Genomic DNA, 23,658 nt, shown 5'->3' with positions numbered 1-23,658 from the left:
CTCCCAACCTTCCCACCCCCACCTCCCAACCTTCCCACCCCCACCTCCCAACCTTCCCACCCCCACCTCCCAACCTTCCCACCCCCACCTCCCAACCTTCCCACCCCCACCTCCCAACCTTCCCACTCCCAACCTTCCCACCCCCACCTCCCAACCTTCCCACCCCCACCTCCCAACTTTCCCACCCCCACAAAATACAGGATGCTGGTGCCAGATTTGCCCAGGGTGCAGTGAATGAACTCATCACATTTGTAAAACTGCCATCGACCTGAGAAAGAGACTATTCAGTTCCCCTCCCATTTGCTCCTCCATTCAATTCAATCAGGGCTGATCTATACTTGAACACCATCTAGCTGTGCCTTTAACCTAGAACGCCCAACAGCACTCTACCAATCTCAGTGTTAAATGTATAAAACATTTAGTCTAAGAGATGAATGTTTGTATCTTAGTGCAATGAAAATCATTGGAAAAATGGTAAGCTTGGTAATAAAAGGTGATGGCAGTAGCAGGGTGTTGATCATTAGCCCAGTTCTGAAGCAGCGATGTAGCCAACGTGTGTAAGCTACACATGACCACTTGTCTCAGTATCATTTTCAGGACATTGGGGCCTGCATTAACTACAATTCTGTTTCTCTGAACCGTTGGCCTTACCCCAGAGTCAGCTGAGTAGACAGTAACTAACTGACGTAAATTAGAGCCAAATAGAGTCTGCTATCTGTATTGTGCTTGTCTTAATTCTCGTACTGGTAAAGCTGATATTAAACATTCAGTAGGACGGTGAGGCATTGAAATAAATAACCAATCTGTTTTAGTGATGTTTGATAACTGTTAGCCTGGTCGATCTATCTCTACAAAATAGTGCCATTGGACCTTTTGCATCCATCTGAGGGGGCAGATGGGACCTCGATTTATCTGAAAGATGGCACCTTCAATAGTGTGGCACTCCCTCTGTCCTGCCCCTCCGATGGGGCAGTGCTCTGTCAGTCCTGCCCCTCTGACTAGGCACCACTCCCTCTGGTCCCTTTTCAGCACAGTCCCCAAAAAGATTTAATACAGTACCATGGACATTTCATCTTTTAATCATAAAATAAAATGTCCATAGCTGTTGGCAGCTGGTGTTACAGGCAGTGATTAAACCACACCACCAACTTCCCCTCAAGACAAGGGAGTCATTCTCTATACAAGTAGCTCATCTAAAAGGCATCCACTTTCACCTTCCAGCATTACAGTCTATCTACAAACAACAACAAGACCCTGGCAGTTATATTCACGTGATTCGGTCATCTTTACACATAAATAAAACAAAGTTGTACAGCCCCTTACCTTTGAAATGATCAATGCATTTCACATAATTAATTATTTGGAAACAGTGACAGACATAATCTTGTACCTTATGTGCCCTGAACCACAGACAAGTGTACAGTAATAAATGGTGCAGGACGGGATTGGGATGGGGAAAGGGGGCGCCACTCAGGTTCTGAGGCTGACCTCTGCTGTTGGCAGGAGTTCGTAGCTGATTAATGTCCCGCTGACAGAGGAGTTGGAACAAGCAATTAAGTCCTGTCTATCTCACACCATTCCTGGTGCAAGCTCATCCCATGGTTCAAATTTAAGGTGGGAATCCAAGGGGTGGGGGGGGAAGAGAAGAAAAGTTTCCAAAATCCCTCACCATGACAAAAACACTCAGTTGAACTTAAAACATAAAACTGAAGAGGGACGGATTGTCCAAGTTCGTGTGCTGGAAACACGTGTACAATGTCCAGTGACAGTTCAGTGGTCTCTTGAGAAAAGGCACTGCAGCCAGTCTGAGTTTAGTCTGGTTCCGATGGGTATTTGACAAATGATATTGCAGCCAGCTCCTTACAGAATTCCTCCAAGACAATCACACCCTTCAGTAGTGTGGCATGATCCACTCTGCAAAATTCAGACACACATTTTAGTGAATATTTGTATAAGGCGATGGAGATGTACAGTCCCAAATTTAAACTATACTGCCCTCTGCCCTTATTTTAACTCCCATCAGTAGTTCATACTGCCAAAGCACGAATGCTCCCTCACCAGCTGCTCAAACCTGCCCTGGAATGGACATTCATCCCAAATGTGGGAGCTGAGGGAGAAGACCCAAAATTTAACCTGAAAGATGGGATCTGCATATGTTTAGGAAAGTGTGGTGGGGGTGTGGAGAGGTAGAGAAGGGAGGGATTTACAGACTGAGGGGAGAGGTGCAGTTGGGATGGGGGTTGCAGACTGAGAACCACAGAAGGGAAGCCTTGATAAGTAGCCACTAGCTTTGTAGACCCAAAAATATCACACTGTGCAAGGCAATGTAGAGGTTTCAAAGAGAGCTCCCAGTCACAAATCATCCTCAAATAATTCAGGTGAGATATGCGCTGGTGCGGTTAAAACCTCCACAACTTTGAATAAATAGAAGCAAAACTCTTTGCTTGTTTTAATGCTAAGATCGAGACCAAGTTTTCATGCTCGTTTTAAAGGTATAAAGTGCCAGTAAATTCAATGAATTGAAAAATGTTTAACAGAGCTCCTCATTGACAATAGTTTAACACTGTGAATGCACACAACTCACTGAATATCAGGAAGATACAAAATGATTCCATGTTACTTACACATCTTCAGGTTCCAATCCCATCAGCTGTCTTCTGACCAGCAGTAACTTGGAAGGAAACTGTGGGATTCTCTGGATTCTCTGCATGAGGTCTCCAATTACCTAAGCCAAGCAGAGAGAGACAGTTCCATGACAGTTATCAACCTGATTAGATGACTTGTTTAGGAAAAAGCACCTTTAAGAAAGTCAGCATTTGATTTTGTTTTTTTATTATTCATTCTTGGGATGTGGGCGTTGTTGACAAGGCCAGCATTTATTGCCCATCCCTAATTGCCCTCGAAAAGATAGTGGTAAGTTGCATTCTTGAACCGCTGCGGTCCGTGTGGTGTAAGTGCACCCATAATGCTTTTTCTGTACAACTGTGTAGCTTGCTAGGCCACTGCAGAGGGCAGATAAGAATCAACCACATTGCTGTGGGTCTGGAATCACATACAGGCCAGACCAGGTTGGGGTGGCAAATTTCCTCCCCTGAACCAAATGAGTTTTATGATCATTAACAATGAGTTTAGTATTTTATTGCAGATTTATTGAATTTAAAATTCCCCCAGCTATCATGTTGGGATTTGAACTCATGCCTCCAGAGCATCAGTCTGAGCCTCTGGATTACTAGTCCAGTAGCATTACCACTAATATCCCCCAGTCACTCTCATCAGGTGGCAAGCACCATGATCATTCTTAGGATGTGGGTGAAGCTGGCAAGGCTGACATTTATTGCCGTGAGAAAGGGGAGGGGGCATGAAGAGTCAACTATTTCGGGTGAGACTGGAGTCACGTGTAGGCCGGACCCAGTAGAGGTGTCAGGAGAGAAATCCAGTGGGGTTTTTAACAACAATCCATAGTTATTTGTTCAAATGCCAGTCCAGAAATGAGCAGACTGATTAAATTCAATTTCAGTTTGCCATGAGCTCGTGACCACTGGTTTGTTAGCCCATTGCATGTTGAACTGGATTGTCCACTCACTCAGCTGAGTAACTTCAGTCTCTGTAATGATTACAGCTGCCTATTAATTCTGTATAAACTGTAGCTCATCCTGGACACAAACAATTGATTGGAGGCAAGAATAGACATCACAGAACAGGATGAGGGTACTCACTCGGACAATGACAGAGAAGAGAGACCTGCAGCCAGGGGCGAGGTTAATGTACGGGTCCAGCAAATACTCATGGAGGTGAGGGTGAGGGAAGAGTGCAACTTTCGATATCACAGACGTTATTTGCAAATTCAAGTCATAAGGCTGGAAGGGAAAATATTAAGAACATAATGTTTGATGTAATCAAGTAAATGCTGTTTGGTTTCAACAGAAAAGTTGTTTTAAGTGCAGAGAAAGGAACTGAATGCAAGCCTGTTAAGCATTTGTACAATAATTGCACCATTAGTGCAATTAGAGCAGGGAATCACTCAGTTATACAGAATAGTTAACCAATTACTACCAACGAGGATTCACATTCTGGAATACCCTTCCTGAACCTCCCCATCTCATCGCTTCCCCCTTCTCCTTCAAGATTCTCCTTACAACCATCTATCCCTCCCCAAGCTACTGGTCAGCCCTCCTCACATCTCCTTTGGCTCAGCACCCAAGTTTTTTCATGGTCTTTATGAAGCATTTGGGGGTGTCTTTTCTTCTACTTTAAGGCAGTTTATAAATGCTCATTGTTCTTGATCAGTAGAAGCTCAGGGTGACTAATCACACTCTTGCAGCCCTGTGGAGAGGCGCCCAACTTCTGGGGAAGAGGATATTACATTTGTATAGCACCTTTAAAGACCTTGGCGTGAGCCAAAGTGCTTTATAGCCAATGAAGTCCTTTGTTAGGAATCTAATCAGTGCACAGTGAGATCCCACAACAGCAATGACATAATGGCCAAATAATCTGTTTTTAGGCGTTAGTTAAGGTCAGGACACCAGGAAGAGCTCCCATCCTCTTTAATTGGTACTGTAAGATCTTTTGCACCCACCATAGGGTAGATGGGGCCTTAGTTTAATGTCTCCTCTAAAAGATAAAAGTGCCTCACTCAGTACTGCCCCTGCAACAATGCAGCGCTCTCTCATTATGGCCCCTCTGACAGTACTGCTCCTGAAAGTGAAGGACTCCCTCAGTAATGGCATTCCGACAGCGCAGTGCTCCCTCGGTATGGCCCCTCTGATAGTACTGCCCCTGCAACAGTGCAGCGCTCCCTCAATTATGGCATTCCGACAGTGCATCGTTCCCTCAGTATGGTCCCTCTGACAGTACTGACTCTGCAACAGTGGAGCACTCCCTCAGTAATGGCATTCCAACAGTGCAATGCTCCCTCAGTACTACACTAAATGTTGGCCTGGATTTTGTGCTCAGTCTCTGGAGTGGGACCTGAATTCATGATCTTCTGACTCAGAGGTGAGAGCCACGACTGCCACTAGTTTAGAGTTTGATCTGAAACAGATTGCAGAGTGAGACAGGGCCAGGAGCCTCGCAACCTGTCGTTCGACAGCATCTGAAAAACAGGAATGATCAATCATCTGAGATTTCATTGTCCCATTTCGTTTGCGAGTTACCTGCTGTAGGATCTGTGCCATTCTGTCAAAGAGGACTTTCAGGAAATCGCCTTCATAAAATATCCTGCCTGGGTCACAGCTTTCCAAATGGTTGGGGACAAGTGGCCACTTCCACTCCCTGGCATTGACACAGCAACCCTGGAACTACAGAACACAGCACAGGTATACAGCCTAGAACTCAACATGGCCTCAGCGGGTTACCTCATGTCTTTGGAAGCATACACCCAACAGTAATCTTAAACCACAATATTGGTCAGTGGGCATTAAGTTCAACCGAGTGACAGTGGAGCTCCCTGTACCCACACAGTGGACAGCAGTAATTCTGTTAGTTCTGTTGAAGAGTCATACGGACTTGAAACGTTAATGTTTTCCTCTCCGCAGATGCTGTCAGACCTGCTGAGTTTTTCCAGGTATTTTTATTTTTGTTTTTGTGTTGAGCAGTAATTCATTGGAGAGTTAACTAATCAGGCCAGCCTGTGTGTGGGGTTACTCTGATTAAGATGGTATTGAGATTAGGATAAGCTGACGGGAAAAGGGTAAAGTTTCCTCCTAACTGTGTTGTAACCATTCTATGAAGTGTGACTTAGATCCCAGAAGCAGTAGTTCCAACAAACTACACTGTCCCACAAATGCAGTTAGAAATCCCAGCATTTTGTTTTAGACATTTGTTACAAATTTTAATTCTTAATTATTTGGATCAGGCTTTAGGGAAACTTCAACCACCCGGAAGATACCACACTTGTACACCAGCCAGGCAAACAGACGGCTTACCATTCGATGTGCATCCACAAGGTAAGTGTCATACCCACAGCCTGCCACAAGGTGAGAGGTTTTCACTGCGTCAGGAACAAGACACAAGAAGCTGAAACATAAACACATAGAAGCTGAAATCTTGAAATGTAACCAGTCCTGAGGGCACCTTTATCTTTCCTCTCATCCTCATCCCAATTCACATTAGACTTGGCTCAGTGGGTAGCACTCTTGCCTCTGAGTCAGAAGGTTGTGGGTTCAAGTCCCATTTGAGGACATGGACTAAGCACAAAAATCTAGACTGACACTCCAGTGCAGTATGGAAGGAGTACTGCACTTTTGGAGGTTCTGACTTTCAGATGAGACTGTCTGCCCCTTCATGTGAGCATAAAAGATTCCCTGGCACAAATTTAGAAGAAGAGCAGGGGAATTATTCCCGGTGTTCAAGCTGATATTTATCCCTCAATCAACATCACGAAAATAGCTTAGATGGTGGGAGCTTGGTGTGTGCAAATTGGCTGCCACATTTCCTACATTACAACAGTGACTACACTTTAAAACTACTTCATTGGCTGTCAACTCCCGGTGGTCATAAAAGGCCCTATATAAATGCAAGCCTTTCTTTTACATTGGAGAGTGTCATGCTGCTCTATAATCAATCTCCAGTGTCTATTGAAAGATTCTAGGATGATCCTCTGCTTCTTTTCCTTCACGTAGCTCAGGGACACAGGCTGAACACACAGCAGCACGGACTCACAATTACAGACCGAACACACAGCAGCACGGACTCACCATTACAGACCGAACACACAGCAGCACGGGCTCACAATTACAGACCGAACACACAGCAGCACGGGCTCACAATTACAGACCGAACACACAGCAGCACGGACTCACAATTACAGACCGAACACACAGCAGCACGGACTCACAATTACAGACCGAATACACAGCAGCACGGGCTCACAATTACAGACCGAACACACAGCAGCACGGACTCACAATTACAGACCGAACACACAGCAGCACGGACTCACAATTACAGACCGAACACACAGCAGCACGGGCTCACAATTACAGACCGAACACACAGCAGCACGGACTCACAATTACAGACCGAACACACAGCAGCACGGACTCACAATTACAGACCAAACACACAGCAGCACGGACTCACAATTACAGACCAAACACACAGCAGCACGGACTCACAATTACAGACCAAACACACAGCAGCACGGACTCACAATTACAGACCGAACACACAGCAGCACGGGCTCACAATTACAGACCGAACACACAGCAGCACGGACTCACAATTACAGACCGAACACTATGGTAACAAAATAAACACTATATTCAGGCATCTACACGTCAAGTTCAAAAAGGCAGCAATTATCATCGTGAATTTCATCAAAGAAACTAAACCTTAAACTCCCTCATCAAGCGAAGAAAGCTGAGACATGGCACTCACCTGTCTAGAGCAGAAAGCTAAGACACGGCACTCACCTATCCAGAGCAGGAAGCTGAGACACGGCACTCGCCTGTCCAGAGCAGGAAGCTGAGACAGGGCACTCACCTGTCGAGAGCAGAAAGCTAAGATATGGCACTCACCTTACGGGAGTAGGAAGCTGAGATACGGCATTCAACTTTCGGGAGCAGGAAGCTGAGATACGGCACTCACCTTTCAGGAGCAGGAAGCTGAGATGTGGCACTCACCTTTCAGGAGCAGGAAGCTGAGATATGGCACTCACCTTTTGGGAGCAGGAAGCTGAGATGTGGCTCTCACCTTTCGGGAGCAGGAAGCTGAGATGTGGCTCTCACCTTTTGGGAGCAGGAAGCTGAGATGTGGCACTCACCTTTCGGGAGCAGGAAGCTGAGATGTGGCACTCACCTATCGGGAGCTGGAAGCTGAGATATGGCACTCACCTTTCGGGAGCAGGAAGCTGAGATATGGCATTCAACTTTCAGGAGCAGGAAGCTTAGATACATCACTTACCTGTCAAGAATAGGAAGCTGAGATATGGCACTCACCTTATGGGAATAGAAAGCTGAGATATGGCACTCACCTGTTGACTATTCTGTTAACCTCTGGTTTCCCATCAGCCTTTGTTGCCTCTTGCGTTGCTACTGGTGGAACAAGCCAATCAGAAGCTGGGAATCTGCTCCCTGTGTAGATGTCAGTGAAGAAAGGATCTTCTTCAAATTCTCTGGAAAAGCCAAATGAATGGAGTTTAGATCTCTCTCTTTCTGGCTCAATGAAGCAAGGTCTGCAGCATTATTCTATTCCATCATTAGAGGGTACACAAGTATAGTGGTTATCTTACTGGACTAATAATCCAGAGACAAACTTCAAATCCCACCATGGCTGGGTGATTTAAATTCAATTAATTAATTAAAACCTCATTTAAGAAGCTCGTATTAGTAATGGTATTGCTGGGTTGTCATAAAAACCCATCTGGTTCCCTAATGTCCTTAAGGGAAGGAAATCTGCTATCCTTACCTGGTCTGGCTTTGTGTAACACCAGACCCACAGCAATGTGCTTGATTCTTAAGTGCCATCTGAAATAGCCGAGCAAGCCACTTAATTGCTCCCACCGCCTTCTCAAGGACAATAGGGATGGGCAATAACTGCTTAGCCAGTGACACCCACATCACATGATTAAATAAATAAAATGCCTCAGCACGGGAGAGAACTCAGTATCTCGCCTCAAATGTGATGGTTCATTTCGCTGTTAGTTTCGTGCTGGTACTCTAAACGTTAGCGTCCGTAATGACACAGGAGAAGCAGTGTAACTAAAGTCGGCAATCTGACAACTGGACCCACTGAGCCAAGGACGACCCTGCACCATTTGTGGGAGTGTCCAGTGCAATCCCAATCCTGCTCCGTATGAAGCTACAGTTTAAAACTGCCCAGGTGTCCACCACTGTATCACTGACACATAATGGCAGCAAACTGAGAGGAAGGATCGCTCTGGTATCAGATACACCAAACGTCTGTTGTCTTTAAGCTTCTCATCTTTATGGGGCCTCCTAGATTTTTACCACAAAACCTCATGGTCTCCATTTAAAGTTTATATCAAAACTCCCGTATCTCAAGCTCCAGGTATTGGTGTTTTGATACAGGCTGGTTCCACCATTGAATGATCAGCACGAACAACATCCCCTCCTATAGCTCCAGCCACTGAGATTCAAACAGGACAAAGCAGTGAGTGAGAAACAGAAGTGAGTCACCTGGTTTGCACCCAGCAAGCTTCACAAAGGAAGAAAACCAGTTAAAACCCAGTCAAACTTTCACACCAGCACTGAATCTACAGTGCAATTTATGAGAACAGTTAACTCGAATCCCTTACTCTGTCTCATCTAGCTGTTCGTTCTCTGCAGGTCTGTCCTCATGTCCAATACTGTTTCCAATGTAGCAGCGGCCTCTCATATTCCGGAGCACCAGGTTATAAATGATATGTTCCTGAGGTTTCTGCAGGAGCTGTTCAAAGAATCTCAGTGTGGCCATACTGATCTACAAGAAAACACAACACATCCTCACTCTCACTACTGCAAATACATGGTGAGCCCCACAATATATTTCAAGCTATCATTTTGTGTATTCATAAGCTCAAACTCTGAGATGAGAACCAAACAACTGACCCAGCGGCGAGAGTGTTGTCAAATAAGCTCAACTCTGATGCTGCATTTAGTAACTGTTGCTTCCACAGAAGCTTTAAATGGAGCAGCTGACTAACATTCTAACGAAATCTGATGAGTGCAAGAGATGAAACCTCACCATGCTGACCTCAATGCACTGATCTGTGATCTCACTGCAGAGGTCTATAACCTCTCCATGCTGGCTGAACCGTACTGACCTGCGTCGACCTGCGACCTCTCCCCACGCTGACCTGCAAGCTCACCTCGTCGGACAGATGGTTGCAGCGTTCTATCAGCTGGGAACGCAGCAGGTGGCAGGCTGGGTCCACGGGCACCTCCGCCTCTTTCTGATCTCCCAGCAAAAACAGAACAAGTTCATCCAGCAACCGGGGCGAGGTGATGTGAGTCACGACCCCCATAAGCAGCGCGGTGGACGAGAGGATCCCGACCTCGGACCTGCGGAAGGCAAACAAGGCCTGCAATAGTCAATCACAGGCAAAAACAGAGGGCTTGCAAGAAAGCCCTATTCAGGATGGCAGCTTCTACTAAAGAGGCACAAGTTTAGCTCCCTGTTCAAGTAAATTTTCGGCACAAGTGTTGGAGGTGGCACATCCTTGGGTTACCATCGACCAGAGACTGAACTTGACCAGCCACATAAATACTATGGCTGCAAGAGCAGGTCAAAGGCCGGGAATCGTGCGGAGAGTAACTCACCTCCTGACTCCCCAAAGCCTGTCCACCATCTACAAGGCACAAGTCAGGAGTGTGATGGAATACTCTCCGCTTGCCTGGATGAGTGCAGCTTCCATAACACTCAAGAAGCTTGACACCGTCCAGGACAAAGCAGCCCACTTGATTGATCTCAACCACAAACATTCACTCACCAACGCACAGTGGCAGCAGTGTGTACCATCTACAAGATGCACTGCAGCAACTCACCAAGGCTCCTTCAACAGAACCTTCCAGACCGGTGACCTCTACCACCTATAAGGACAAACATAGAAACGTAGAAAATAGGAGCAGGAGTAGGCCATTCAGCCTCTGAGCCTGCTCCACCATTCAATATGGTCATGACTGATCCTCTATCTCAACGCCATACTCCCACTCTTTCCCCAAACCCCTTGATGCCTTTAGTGTCTAGAAATCTATCTATTTCCTTCTTAAATATATTCAGTGACTTGGCCTCCACAGCCTTCTAGAGAATTCCAGAGGTTCACCACCCTCTGAGTGAAGGAGTTTCTCTTCATCTCAGTCCTAAATGGCCTACCCCATATCCTGAGGCTAAGACCCCTTGTTCCAGATCCCCCCCAGACAGGGTAAACATCATCCCTGTCAGAATTTTATACATTTCTTCAAAACTCCAGTGAATACAAGCCTACTCGACCAAATCTCACCTCATACAACAATCCTGCCAGCCAAGGAATTAGTCTGGTGAACCTTCAGTGGACTCCCTCTATGGCAAGTATATCTTTTCTTAGTTAAGGAGACCAAAACTGCTCAAATACTCCAGGTGTAGTCTCATCAAGGCCCTGTACAGCTGCAGTAAGACATCCTTGCTCCTGTACTCAAGTCCTCTCGCAATGAAGGCCAACATACTATTTGCCTTCTTAACTGCTTGCTGCACCTGCATGCTTGCTTTCAGTGATTGGTGTACAAGAAGACCCAGGTCCCTTTGCACATCAACATTTCCCAATCAATCACCATTTAAATAATACTCTGCCATTCTGTTTTTCCTACCAAACTGGATAACTTCACACTTATCCACGTTATACTGCATCTACCATGTATTTGCCCATTCACTGAACTTGTCTAAATCACCTTGAAGCCTCTTTACGTCCTTCTCACCACTCACATTCCCACCTAGTTCTGCGGCATCAGCGAACTGGAAAAATTACATTTTGTTCCCTCATCAAAATCATTGATATATATTGTGAATGGCTGGGGCCCAAGCACCAATCTCTGCGGAACCCCACTAGTCACCGCCTGCCCCTCCAAAAAAGACTCATTTATTCCTACTCACTGTTTCCTGTCTGCTAACCAATTCTCAATTCATGCCAATATATTACCCCCAATCCTACGTGCTTTAATTTTACACACTAACCTCTTACAAGGGACTTTATCAAAAGCTTTCTGAAAATCTAAATACACCACATCCACTGCTTCTCCCTTATCTATTCTACTAGTTAGGTCCTCAAAAAACTCCAGTCGGTTTGTCAAATGTGATTTCCCTTTTATAAATCCATGTTGACTTTGTCTAATCCCATTGATATTTTCTAAATGTCCTGTTATCACATTCTTTGTAATAGACTCTAGCATTTTCCCTACTACTGATGTTAGGCTAACCAGTCTGTAACTCCTTTTTCTCCCCCCCCACTCCTTTTTTAAATAGTGGGGTTACATTTGCTACCCTCCAATCTGCTAGGACTGTTCCAGAATCTACAGAATTTTGGAAGATGACAACCAATGCATCCGCTATTTCACCCCCTTTAGTACCCGAGGATTTAGATTATCAGGCCCTGGGGATTTATCGGCTTTCAATCCCATTAATTTCTCCAGCATTTGTTTTTACTAATACCAACTTCCTTCAATTCTTCCTTCTCACTAGACCCTTATTTCCTTAGTATTTCTGGGAAGTTATTTGTGTTTTCTTCTGTGAAGACAGAACCAAAGTAGCTGTTTAATTGCTCTGCCATTTCCTTGTTCTCCATTATAAATTCTCCTGTTGCAGACTTTAAGGGACCTACATTTGTCTTCACTTAACTTTTTCTTTTTACATACTTATAGGAGCTTTTACAGTCCACCTTTGTGTTCCTTGCAAGTTTACTCTCATATTCTATTTTTCCCCTCTTGATCAATCTCTTGGTCCTCCTTTGCTGAACTCTAAACTGTTCCCAATCCTCAGGCTTGCTACTTTTTCTAGCAACTTTATATGACTCTTTGGATCTAATACTATTCTTAATTTGTTTTGCTAACTATGGTTGGGCAATTTTACCTGTTGTGTTTTTGCACCAGAAAGAAATATATAGCTGTTACAATGCTTTCATTCGTTCCTTAAATATTAGCCATTGCCTATCCACCGTCATGCCTTTTAATGAAGTTCCCAATCTATCATAGCCAATTCACCCCTCATGCCTTCGTAGTTTCCTTTGTTTAGACTTAAGACCCTAGTTTCGGATTCAACTACTTCATTTTCCATCCTAATGAAGAATTCTATCATGTTATAGTCAATCTTCTCTAAAGGACCCCGCACAACAAGATTGTTAATTAACCCCTTCTCATTGCCCAATACCAAATCTAAGATAGCCTGCCCTGGTCGGCTCCTCCGACATATTGGTCTAAAAAACATCTCGTACACAATCCAGGAATTCATCCGCCAAAGTATTATTGCTAATTTGGTTTGCCAAGTCTATACATCTATAAAGTCACCCATGATTACTGTAGCATCCATGTTACATGCATCTCTAATTTCCCGTTTAATGCTGTCCCCCACCTCGATTTCCCCTCCAGGTCACACACCATCCTGACTTGGAACTATATCGGCATTCTTTCACTGTCGCTGTCAAAATCTTTGGATTGACTCCCTAATAATACCGTTGAGTGAACCTACACCACATGGACTGCAGCGGTTCAAGGAGGCAGCTTTTCAAGGGCACAGGCTCCGTCGTCAGCGATGTCGGTGACTTAAGGTGCGACTGGAGCTTTCATAAGATCAGCTTCATTGGGAATAGACGTAATGATGGAGGGAGTGAAACCAGGCAGATAGGTTTGGTGGTGGAGAGGGACAGGGACGAGGTGAGTTACAATGGTAAGACTGATAGAGGGAGCACCTTTTGCTGAATGTGACATGTGTATATACACCTGGCCTGCTGCAGTTTCTCACAACAAGTAGAAACGTTTATTAATTGTTGCATGGCTCACGTTTTTCATTCAAAAGCGAGAGAAGCAACTACTTACACCTGCAATAGTTGTGGCTCCAAGACTTTGACAAAGAAACGCCTCCTGATTTCCAGGGCCACAGCAGCAGCAGTTACCTGGAAGAGGAGATGGAAGTGTTACTCACTGATCCTGGAAATAGGCAGGCACTGAGTACAAGACAGCACTGGGCCTGTCAGCCAGTGGCCCCTGCTAATAAACTGGCTGATGACAGGGCTGTTCCTCAGTGAATCACCAAACTCACAGCCTGGAATCACTTTAGAAGTGAATCACCATCAGGAGGCAACCAAATTGGTGCAACAGTCCCAGGTCAAAACCTGCTAAGATCGCCACCTTTTTAACGAAGCTCCAGAATTGAACGAGCAGCCTCTCAGAGCAAACTCCAGACCTTGCAGTGAGTAAATGATCAGTTTGTGCTTGTTTTCCAAACTACTGTGAAGGTGATGTGTCTTAGTGCTTTGCTTTTCAGAAAATCATAATTATTTCAAATGGGAAGGCTGGTTCTTTCTAACCTCACCGGCAGAACATGTTGTCAGTTACACCCGTGTTGTAAATGCATCGTCTGACTCTCCGTGAACATCGGAACAGGAGATTGCCGGTGCACTGAGAGCTGTTTTTCCACTGCATTAAACCTTGACGCAACCACAATCTCAGCTCCTTTACACTGCTGTCCACTAAAGAGAACTGATTAGCAACGAGACAGGATTGGAGACGGGGGTCTTCTGAGTAACAGCGCTGTTTAAAAGATTGAGGTTTTCTTGGTGCTGGGAAACTCTCCATTAACATCCCCTCCTTCTGTCTTGGTGACCTGGTCAGCAGCCCCACACAACTGTGAGCCATTGCTGCGATCTGCAGTGTTAGGCTTTGTGGCATAGAGTGTGGAGGCTTTAGCCCATTATCTCTGTGCACAGTACACACACCGCCCCCAACCCCCCACAAACTCATACACCTGACGAGAGCAACCTACCTTATGGGCTTCCTTCACCAGCTGATCACAGTAGTCCAGCCATGAGAAGAAAGACAACACAGCCCCTTTACCTGGAAGTGACTCTGCATCTTCCACATGACCGGCAGCATAGTGTGACCTGCAGATGTAGAGCAAACCAGAGCACAGCATCAGTACATCCAGTAGAACCTTTGCAAGAGGAGGTTTATGATAGAATCATAGAAATTTACAGCACAGTGAGAGGCCATTCAGGCTGTTATGCCTGTGCCAGCTCTTTGAAAGAGCAGTCATGTTTAGTCCCATAGCCACCCACCCCCCTCAATGTTTTATCCATAACCCTTTAAGTTCCTCACCCTTGAGCAACTGAACTTCTGAAGTGATTCAGTGTGCGAGGCACTTTGAGAAATCTTGATACTCTCAGATAAGGAGCTAAACAAGTACAATGTTTTCTGTTTCTTTCTCCCCCCCTTTTATGAACTGAAATAGTTTTGCGTACCGCCAGTTAACTCTTCCCAGCAACTCAACTTGTCTGGGGTCGACGGAGTCCGGTATCAGCCTGTAGCGATCAGACAGCCTGTCGGTCAGTGTGTGACACAGCGTTGTGCTTTCCACCATGTACCGTGCTGCCACTTCCTCTGGTAACGTGGCCAACAGGAGCAAGCCTTCACAGGCCTTCAACGCAAATTGATTTTTCTAAATACAGAGGAAATAAATGTGATGAAAGTCTATAATATATTTAAAATCTTACATGTGCAATCTTGTTCCATTATAAACCCTTCTCCCACATTTATAATAGCAAATGCTCGTGTAACCGTGTCACACTGTTATTACATCCCCCTCACCAACGTTGGTAGAGGAAGAGGTATCATGACAGCATGACGTGTTTACAAAGATAGTTTTCAACATTAACATGGAATTTGCAATTGAAATAGAAAATTAATCACAGAATGTATCAGCCAAAATTTGTGTAAAAACTGCCCCACAGTAACGATGTATCCACGGTGCACTCCATTGCTGTTTTCAGGAAATTCTGGTGTGAGGGACTCAGGCCACACCAAAATTTCCTGATAGTTTTGGACCTTGGTCAGACCACACTCAGGAGTACAGTGCACAGCTCCGGTCTCCATACTATAAAAAAGGATATAGTGGCACTGGGGAAGGTGCTGAAGAGATTTACAAGGATGATACCAGAACTGAGAGGTTAGAACTATCAGGAAAGACTGAAACAGACTAGGGCTCTTTTCACCCGAAAAATAAGAAGGCCGAATAGAGGTCTTGAAGATTATGAAGGGTTTTGATAGAGTAGACATCAAGAAATGTTTCCACTTGTGGGGGAATCCTAAACAAGGGGCCATAATTATAAGATAATTGCCAATCAGGAATTCAGGAGAAACTTCTTTACATAGAGAGTGGTGAGAATGTGGAACTCGCTACCAGGAGGAGTGGTTCAGGTGAATAGCATTTAAGGTAAAGCTAGATGAGGGAGAAAGGAATAGAAGAATATGTTGATATGGTGAGATGATGGAGGAGGCTCAAGTGGGAGCAGTTGGGCCCAATGGCCTGTCTCTGCGCTGGAAATTCTGTGTAATTCTGAATATTCTTGATCAGACTGATCAAAGCAGAATCCATATTTTTAAAGGTTAGATGTGATGCAAATGTGAATGTTACTAATACTTATTTCTCGCACTGTTAATGTAGTCACAAACACGAGTTTAATCCTCGACACACGGTGAAACGGCATCTTGGGGCAGCTGTTTCCTGCACTGCTTCTGAAATCACTTTCTGATGTGAGTGACAGCTCAAAGGCCACAGCTCCCAGTCCCTCGTGACACAGTCACGGAGTTAAAGGAACAACAGTTTGTTCGTGTGGTATTATTTATTCGAATTTTGCCCCTTGACATTCAATGGCATTACCATCGCTGAATTCCCCTGCTATCAACATCCTGGGGGCTACCATTGACCAGAAACTGAACTGGACTAGCCATATAAATACTGTGGCTACAAGAGCAGATCAGAGGCTGGGAATTCTGTAGCGAGTAACTCACTTCCTGACTTCCCAAAACCTGTCCATCATCTACAAGGCACAAGTCAGGAGTTTGATGGAATGCTCTCCACTTGCCTGGACGAGTGCAGCTCCAACAACACTCAAGAAGCTTGACACCATCCAGGTCAAAGCAGCCCGCTTGATTGGCATCCCATCCACAAACATTCACTCCCTCCAGCACTGACACAGTGGCAGCAGTGTGTACCATCTACAAGATGTACTACATGAACTCACCAAGGCTTCTTAGACAGCACCATCCAAACCCACAACCTCTACCATCTAGTGGGCACATTTTACAATCAGTAAATGTACCTGCCTCTGTTGCTGGTGCAAACAGAAAGGGGGAAGGCGGGGAGGACATCTTTTCAACTGCAGCCTACCTTTTTGATGGGGAGCTAGCATTATGAGTACAGAGGTGACATGCTGAGTAAATGGAGGGGTTTGGGTTGATTAATTGAGAGTCCTGCCACACATTTTTCAACTATAAAACTTGCTATTCAAGTAAGACCATTTGATAACCGTGGATACTATTGTAGCATAGTGATGAAAATCCAGTAAACCTATCTATCTATCAAACAATGAAAAAGTTTGGATCTGGGATATGTCTCTTGGTGTGGGATATACCTGTAGCACACTATGGCCAGGATACTTCTGTTTGTGGTTGGGTTTTGGTGAGGCAGAACTTTTTCCTGCTCCACTGAAATTTCCCCAATCCTGGCCTATTTTCTTGTGTCAGGAACCATCGGGGATACACGGCAAGTTCCCAGCAGGATTCATGCCACCAAGAGGAATCCTATTAGTGGAAGGGAAAATTTTTAAGGGTGCTACAATAGAGATGCCACTGCTGGAGTAGGATCTGAAAGGACAGGAGCACCCCAAAGATTGGAATACATTTTCTACTGAGGGCCTCAAGTTTTCAAAAGGCAAGTGTTAGGTGCTAGACCGGAAGGAAAGGATGATCTTCTTTCATAGATAAGGACATCGGGCTGTTATTGTCATTTCCCATGGTTAACTGTTACCTTCCCATGGAGACCAAAACCCATGACCGCTACCATTTAGAAGAACAAGGGCAACAGACGCATGGGAACACCACCACCTGGAAGTTCCCCTCCAAGCCACTCACCATCCTGACTTGGAAATATATCACTGTTCCTTCACTGTCGCTGGGTCAGAATCCTGGAACTCCCTCCCTAACAGCACTGTGGGTGTACCTACACCACATGGACTTCAGTGGTTCAAGGCGGCAGCTCACCACCACCTTCTCAAGGGGTAACTAGGGATGGGCAATAAATTCTGGCCCAGCCAGTGACACCCACATCCCATGAATTAAAGAAAAATCCTTTGGCAATTCGATGAACAGAATTCTCATTAATTTGGTCCAAGTTAGTCAACAGACATGAAACGTAACTTTTATGAAGATTTCAGTCAGCCCGACTCTTAACAACAAACAGTATGCTGGTATGAGATATATTATTTTGAATAGTACATTTGCAGAATGATTCAGTTTAATTCTAAAGGACAAAACTCTCGCAGAAATGAACAATTGAAATGAATTGATTCTCCGTCTAACGGTCCCGATCTCGCGATTCCCCACTCCCCCAGCCCTCGAGTTCAGTCCCTCCCTCCCCGATCTCGTGCTTCCCCAGCCCCGTCCTGCCTGCTGTATACAGCAATGCTGGATATACCTCACTTGCAGTCAGAGTCAGCAGGGCACTGAACAAGCTCTTGTCCAGCTGACCACCTCCCTCCTCAGGATTGGGGCACGTGGAGCTTGCACATGTCACAGGACATTGGTCAGGGTGTGATGGGCTAGCCCCCGGGGTCAAGCTTGACGTTGACAATCCTGTCCCGACAGCGTCGTCTCGCTGACCTTCGCTCTTCTCAAAGGAGCAAGACAACAATCTTCTGGAATCAGCAGAATTCTTTTTCTGAAAACACAGAGCTCATTTAAGAAGAAAAGAAAGACTTGTATTTCTATAGTCCCTTCCATGACCGTCACATGTCCCAAAGTGCTTTACAACCAGCAAAGGACTGTTGAAGTCACTCTTTCAATGCAGGAAAGGCAGCAGCTAATTTGAGCACAGCAAGCTCCCACTAACGGTAAAAAGATAATGATCTGATAATCTGTGTGTTTTTGTGATGTTGACTGAGGGATAAATATCGGCGTGGACTCCAAGGAAAGCTCCTCTGCCATTCTTCAAAACAGTGTCGTAGGAGCTTTTATATCCTTGTATGGGGGCAGCCAGTTTAACATCTCATCTCAAAGATGGAGTGGGAATTTGGGTACACAGGACCTGCAAATCTCAATGTTTTGGGCTGTTTGTGGGATCTATACATGATGAGTTAAAACAGCTTTCTGCTGAACAGGGAAGCACTGTGAATCCAAAAGCAGGGATGTAATGATGGAATTGTATAAAACACTGGTTAGGCACAGCTGGAATTTTGTGTACAGTTCTGGTCACATTACAGGAAGGACATAGTTGCTCTGGAGGGACTGTGAAGGAGATTTACAAGAATGTTGCCAGGGCTTGAAAATTGCAGCTATGGGGAGAGATTGGATAGGCTAGTGTTGTTTTCCTTAGAACAGAGGAGGCTGAGGGGTGACCTAATTGAGGTGTACAAAATTATGAGGGGCCGCGATAGGGTAGACAGGAAATACTTGTTTCCTCTAGCTGAGGGGTCAGTTACCGGGGGCATAGATTTAAGGTGATTGGTAGAATGATTAGGGGGGACATGAGGAAAAACCACTTCGCCCAGAGGGTGGTGGGCTTCTGGAATTCACTGCCTAAGCTGGTGGTTGAGGCTGAAATGCTCAACTCATTTAAAAGGGACGTGGATCTGCATCTGAAGCGCTGTAACCTGCAAGGCTACGGACCAGGTGCTGGAAAGTGGGGTTAAAATGAACAGCTAGTTTCTTTTTTCTCTCTTTGGCTGGCGCAGACACAATGGGCTGAATGGCCACTTTCTGCACCATAACTTTTCTATGGTTCTATGAGGGAGAGGTTGAATGAACTGGTGTCCCTCAATGCTGCAGCAGCTGCTGTGAAAGGGAGCATGCTTGTGCATTAAAAGCAAAGTCATTTTGCGCTAAGTCGTCAGTTGGGCTAAACTCACAACCCAGACGGCTTCCAGCATTGCTAACCCATCAGACCTGTGCGTCCAACTGCCTTAAAGAGGTGCTCAATCCAAACATGCAGTGACAGACCATTGCAGTTTGCTGTGTGGAACTACACCTACCTCAATGAAGAAGTTGATCAGGTATGGATCCTGGCTGAGTTTTGCACAGACCGTGGTAAGAAACTGCACTTCCTCCTTTTCTGTTTTGGATCCCAGGCCCTCGCCACACAAACGAATTAACTTCTAACAGCACAAGAGAGAAAACATGGGCAGTGTCAGCCTTGGATGGCAACTTGTGCTGCACAAGTGACTGAGTATCCACCATTTAAAACTGCACTCCATCATCTTTAGCTAGAACCAATACCAACTTTGGAGAGTGAGGCAGGAAAAACGCAGTAAATATTAAAGAGAAGACAGTGGCAGCAACACAAGGCAGCATTGTACCTACCTGCACAGGGCGGTGCACGTTAATGTGAGGCAGCAACGGCTGCTGAATCTGCCCCAACAGTTTGGTGATAAGGAGCAGCACTTGTTGCTTCATGCCAGGGGGATACTGCGGAGACACACACAAACAGACAGAAACATCATTCACTGTCGGAGTACACAATGTTGGTACTGTTACAATGGCTCACGCAATGGCCCGCACGCCTTCCTTACCCCAGCCTTGGCCAGTGTGCAAAGTGTCTCCAGTATCTTGTGCTGTAAGAGGTACTCCATACACGGCCCTGTCTCTCCCCTTTCCATCTGCTTCTCCTCGTGAACGAGAATGTCCACCATCTGCCTCAGGCGCCATGGGATGTCCGTCTGTTTTACTGGGAGGGTATCATCTGCAAAGAAGCAGCTTTAAACACCATAATGCCCAAACAACATTTTCACCAGGTCAAGATCTTTGGCAGAGACCAGGATAGCATCCCCAGCTGCACTAGGATCCAGCAGCAGCAGTTTACTCAATCCAATGCTAATGGTTTATAAAGAACTTCCTGTGACCCCCGCCTCAGCCAACTTGTTCTGATTGCACCATGACACTGACAGATGCATGGCACTGAAAGCACTAGATGGAACTAAACTAAGAGCAGCCACTTACTGTTTCAGGACATCTCTACAGCAGGACAAGGCTCTGAAACAGCAACCCATTTCTCAATTGCTTGATCCTTTAGCATTCGATGTGACAGCAATGAATGCTTTTACCACTTGTAAATAGCACATTGAGAATACAGGAGGATAAGAATAGTCAAAGGGCAAAAAAGGTTCTCTGACCATCGTAGCTCATCTCTCTGATCCTGAAACTCTCCAATCAAAGCCCATATCTCTAGTCCTTTAGCTCTCCCATCAAAGTTCATCCTTCCACTCTCCAAACACTCCCATCGAAATCCATCCCTCTAGTCCCCTAATACTCCCATCGAAATCCATCCCTCTAGTCGCCTAATACTCCCATCCAAGTCCATCCCTCTAGTCCCCTAACTCTCCCATTAGAGTCCATTTCTCTCTAGTCCCCTAACACTCCCATCCAAGTCCATCCCTCCAGTCCCCTAACGCTCCTATCAGAGTCCATCTCTCTCTCTAGTCCCCTAACAATCCAATTGAAGTCCATTCCTAAAGTCCCCTAACTCTCCCATCGAAATCCGTCCATCTAGTGCCCTAACACTCCCGAAGTCCATCCCTCCAGTCCTCTAACTCTCCTATCGCAGTCCATCACCTCTAAACCCCTAACAATCCCATCGAAGTCCATCCCTCTTTCAGCCCATCTCGCTCAGGCCAGCTTCCAATCATTTTGCAGAATTGCCCTTAAATATATACCTATTCTGGTTTCCTGGCATAATATCCCAGCCTGTAAAAATCTAATTAATGTTTGTGAGCACTGAGCCTATTTTGGCAGACAGTATGATATAAAATTCAGAATTCACATCCTGTGAGGGAGGGAATGAGCAGGCAGTAGGGAGGAATTGCATGTGATAATGTCTTTCCCAGGTATAACCCCAGCTGTCAATAGAAGGTGCTGTCATACTTGGTAGTCAACACACAGTGCATAGTGGAATGCAATAATCCATTGCAATCCCATTGCTTTGTGTAACAGTGTACTGGAATTATGTGTATTCCACCTCATTCACTTGCCTTGTAGACTAGCATTCTGCTGCACTGATGGGTTGAAGTCAAAGCTTAGTTTAAAGCAATTGCGTTGTTGTACCTGTGGTCACAATATAATAGTTGGTGATCCCTTTCCAATGGCTTATGAAGGAGTCCAGCAGCTGAATGGGCTCTTCCTCCTTTAATAGAAGAATAAGAAAAATAAACCTGTCATAGCATAATTATTTCAGAAAATAGCCAACCGTTACTGAGCACTTCAGTGCATGAGGAAACAGCTCAAACATTCACCAGATTAAATGGTGCCTGAGCAGACAACACTAAGTAGCCGACAGGAGACACTGAGTGCCTAGGCAAAGGGACAGGATTTTCTGAGGTGTGGGATCAGGAGCAGCACTGAAATATCCCTCCTCCCAGTGAGATTTTACACCCAGGGAACTGATGTGCTTGATCCAAGAGCTGTTGTTTAGAGGCAGCTAACTCTGTTTGAAGGCAGTGAGAATGGACTGCACTGTTCAGGAATATGCCAGTATGGGGGCTCAGCCAGGCTGTGCAAATCGCGCCCAGGGTTCTGTAACCTAGGTGAGGAGGGGATGCATGACAAGGGCAGCATCAACCACACGCTGCTGCAACCTTGCCTCTGCCAAACATCCAACCCACAGTCACTGTCACCATACCCCTTGGCCAACAAAGACATTGCCCCCCAACCCATGCCCCAAAGAGCAGATACCCCCAGACAGTGCTGACCCCTTTCCCCCAGACAGCGCTGACCGCCTTACAGCGTTGACCCCCAGCCATCCCAGATAGCGCTGACCCCCAACCCCCCCCAGACAGTGCTGACGCTCACCTCCCCCAGACAGCGCTGAACCCCACCCCCCACCACACACAGCATTGGACCCTCACCCTCCCCAGATGGCGCTGACCCTCACCCCCACCCCCCCAGACAGCGCTGACCCCGACCCCGCCTAGACGGCGCTGACTCCCATCCCCCCCAGAGAGCGCTGACCCTCACCCTCCCCCCGCCCTAGACCGCCCTGACCCCCACCACCCCCCTGCCCTAGACGGCGCTGACCCCCCCCCCCCACAGACAGCGCTGACCCCCACCCACAGACAACGCTGACCCCCCCCATCCCCACACACAGCGCTGACCCCTGCCCCCCCGCAGACAGCCCTGTCCCCCACCCACCCCCCTGCGACGGCGCTGACCACCCATCCCCCAGATGGCACTGAACTCCCCCAGACAGCGCTGACCCCCCCCCCCCCCCCGAGACAGCGCTGACCCCCCCCCCCCCAGACAGCGCTGACCCCCCCCCCCCCGAGACAGCGCTGACCCCCCCCCCGAGACAGCGCTGACCCCCCCCCGAGACAGCGCTGACCCCCCCCCCCCGAGACAGCGCTGACCCCCCCCCCGAGACAGCGCTGACCCCCCCCCCCCCGAGACAGCGCTGACCCCCCCCCCCGAGACAGCGCTGACCCCCCCCCCCCGAGACAGCGCTGACCCCCCCCACCCCCCAGACAGCGCTGACCCCCCCCCCCCGAGACAGCGCTGACCCCTCCCCCGAGACAGCGCTGACCCCCCCCCCCCCGAGACAGCGCTGACCACCCCCCCGAGGCCGAGCTCCGGGTTTGCGGCCTCGGCCTCAGGCTCAGTCCTGATCTCCTCTCTCACCGTCTCCACCGCCTGCTGCAGCAGCGCAGTCAGTTTGCTGAACATGTCTCCGCTCCCGGCCGGGCGGCTGGGCTCGGTTCCCCCTCCCCGGGTCCCGAGCCCGCTCCGGGAAGAGAAAGAGGGAGAGGGGAATCCCTGAAACCCGGGCCCCGTCTCCAAGACAAGGCCGGGGAAGAGGAGGCGGCCAAGAGCGGGGTAGGAGGAGAGTAAGGAGGGATAGAGGAGGAGGGGGTCAGGATGGGAGGAGGAGAGAAAGGAGGAGGGGGAGGGGAATGTGAGGAGGGTATGGGGAGGAAATGAGGGGGTTGGAGGGGTCGTGGGG

The 23,658-nt window shown here is 46.9% G+C and overlaps 1 protein-coding gene across 1 annotated transcript; it reads right to left on the bottom strand.

The window, feature by feature from the left end:
- Positions 1-1,063: 1,063 nt before the first annotated feature.
- Positions 1,064-23,544, bottom strand: LOC144676218 (FHF complex subunit HOOK interacting protein 2A-like). Its single transcript, XM_078536704.1, has 17 exons — positions 23,337-23,544; positions 21,771-21,849; positions 20,243-20,412; positions 20,034-20,138; positions 19,706-19,828; positions 18,154-18,396; positions 14,921-15,117; positions 14,446-14,563; positions 13,500-13,576; positions 9,809-10,001; positions 9,257-9,420; positions 7,973-8,113; positions 5,925-6,015; positions 5,154-5,297; positions 3,717-3,857; positions 2,625-2,725; positions 1,064-1,914 (listed from the first exon to the last, which is right to left on the bottom strand). The coding sequence occupies exons 1-17, from the start codon at positions 23,379-23,381 to the stop codon at positions 1,812-1,814; spliced, it is 2,235 nt and encodes a 744-aa protein (XP_078392830.1). The 5' UTR covers positions 23,382-23,544; the 3' UTR covers positions 1,064-1,811.
- Between the last annotated feature and the right edge of the window lie 114 nt (positions 23,545-23,658).

The sequence above is a fragment of the Cetorhinus maximus genome, unplaced genomic scaffold (assembly GCF_964194155.1).
Source record: "Cetorhinus maximus unplaced genomic scaffold, sCetMax3.hap1.1 HAP1_SCAFFOLD_1434, whole genome shotgun sequence".
Lineage (NCBI taxonomy): Eukaryota > Metazoa > Chordata > Chondrichthyes > Lamniformes > Cetorhinidae > Cetorhinus > Cetorhinus maximus.
The sequence above is the reverse complement of the archived record's forward strand: the minus strand, read 5'-3'. Positions and strand labels throughout refer to the sequence as shown.

What these genes read in the sequence shown, in the direction of transcription:
- LOC144676218 (XM_078536704.1), bottom strand. Translation starts at nt 23,381, where the DNA reads ATGTTCAGCAAACTGACTGCGCTGCTGCAGCAGGCGGTGGAGACG. An exon ending in TCTTCTCTGTCATTGTCCGA is followed by an intron (nt 2,726 to 3,716) that starts GTGAGTACCCTC and finishes TGCTTGGCTTAG; the next exon opens with GTAATTGGAGACCTCATGCA. An exon ending in GGATTGGAACCTGAAGATGT is followed by an intron (nt 1,915 to 2,624) that starts GTAAGTAACATG and finishes TGAATTTTGCAG; the next exon opens with AGTGGATCATGCCACACTAC.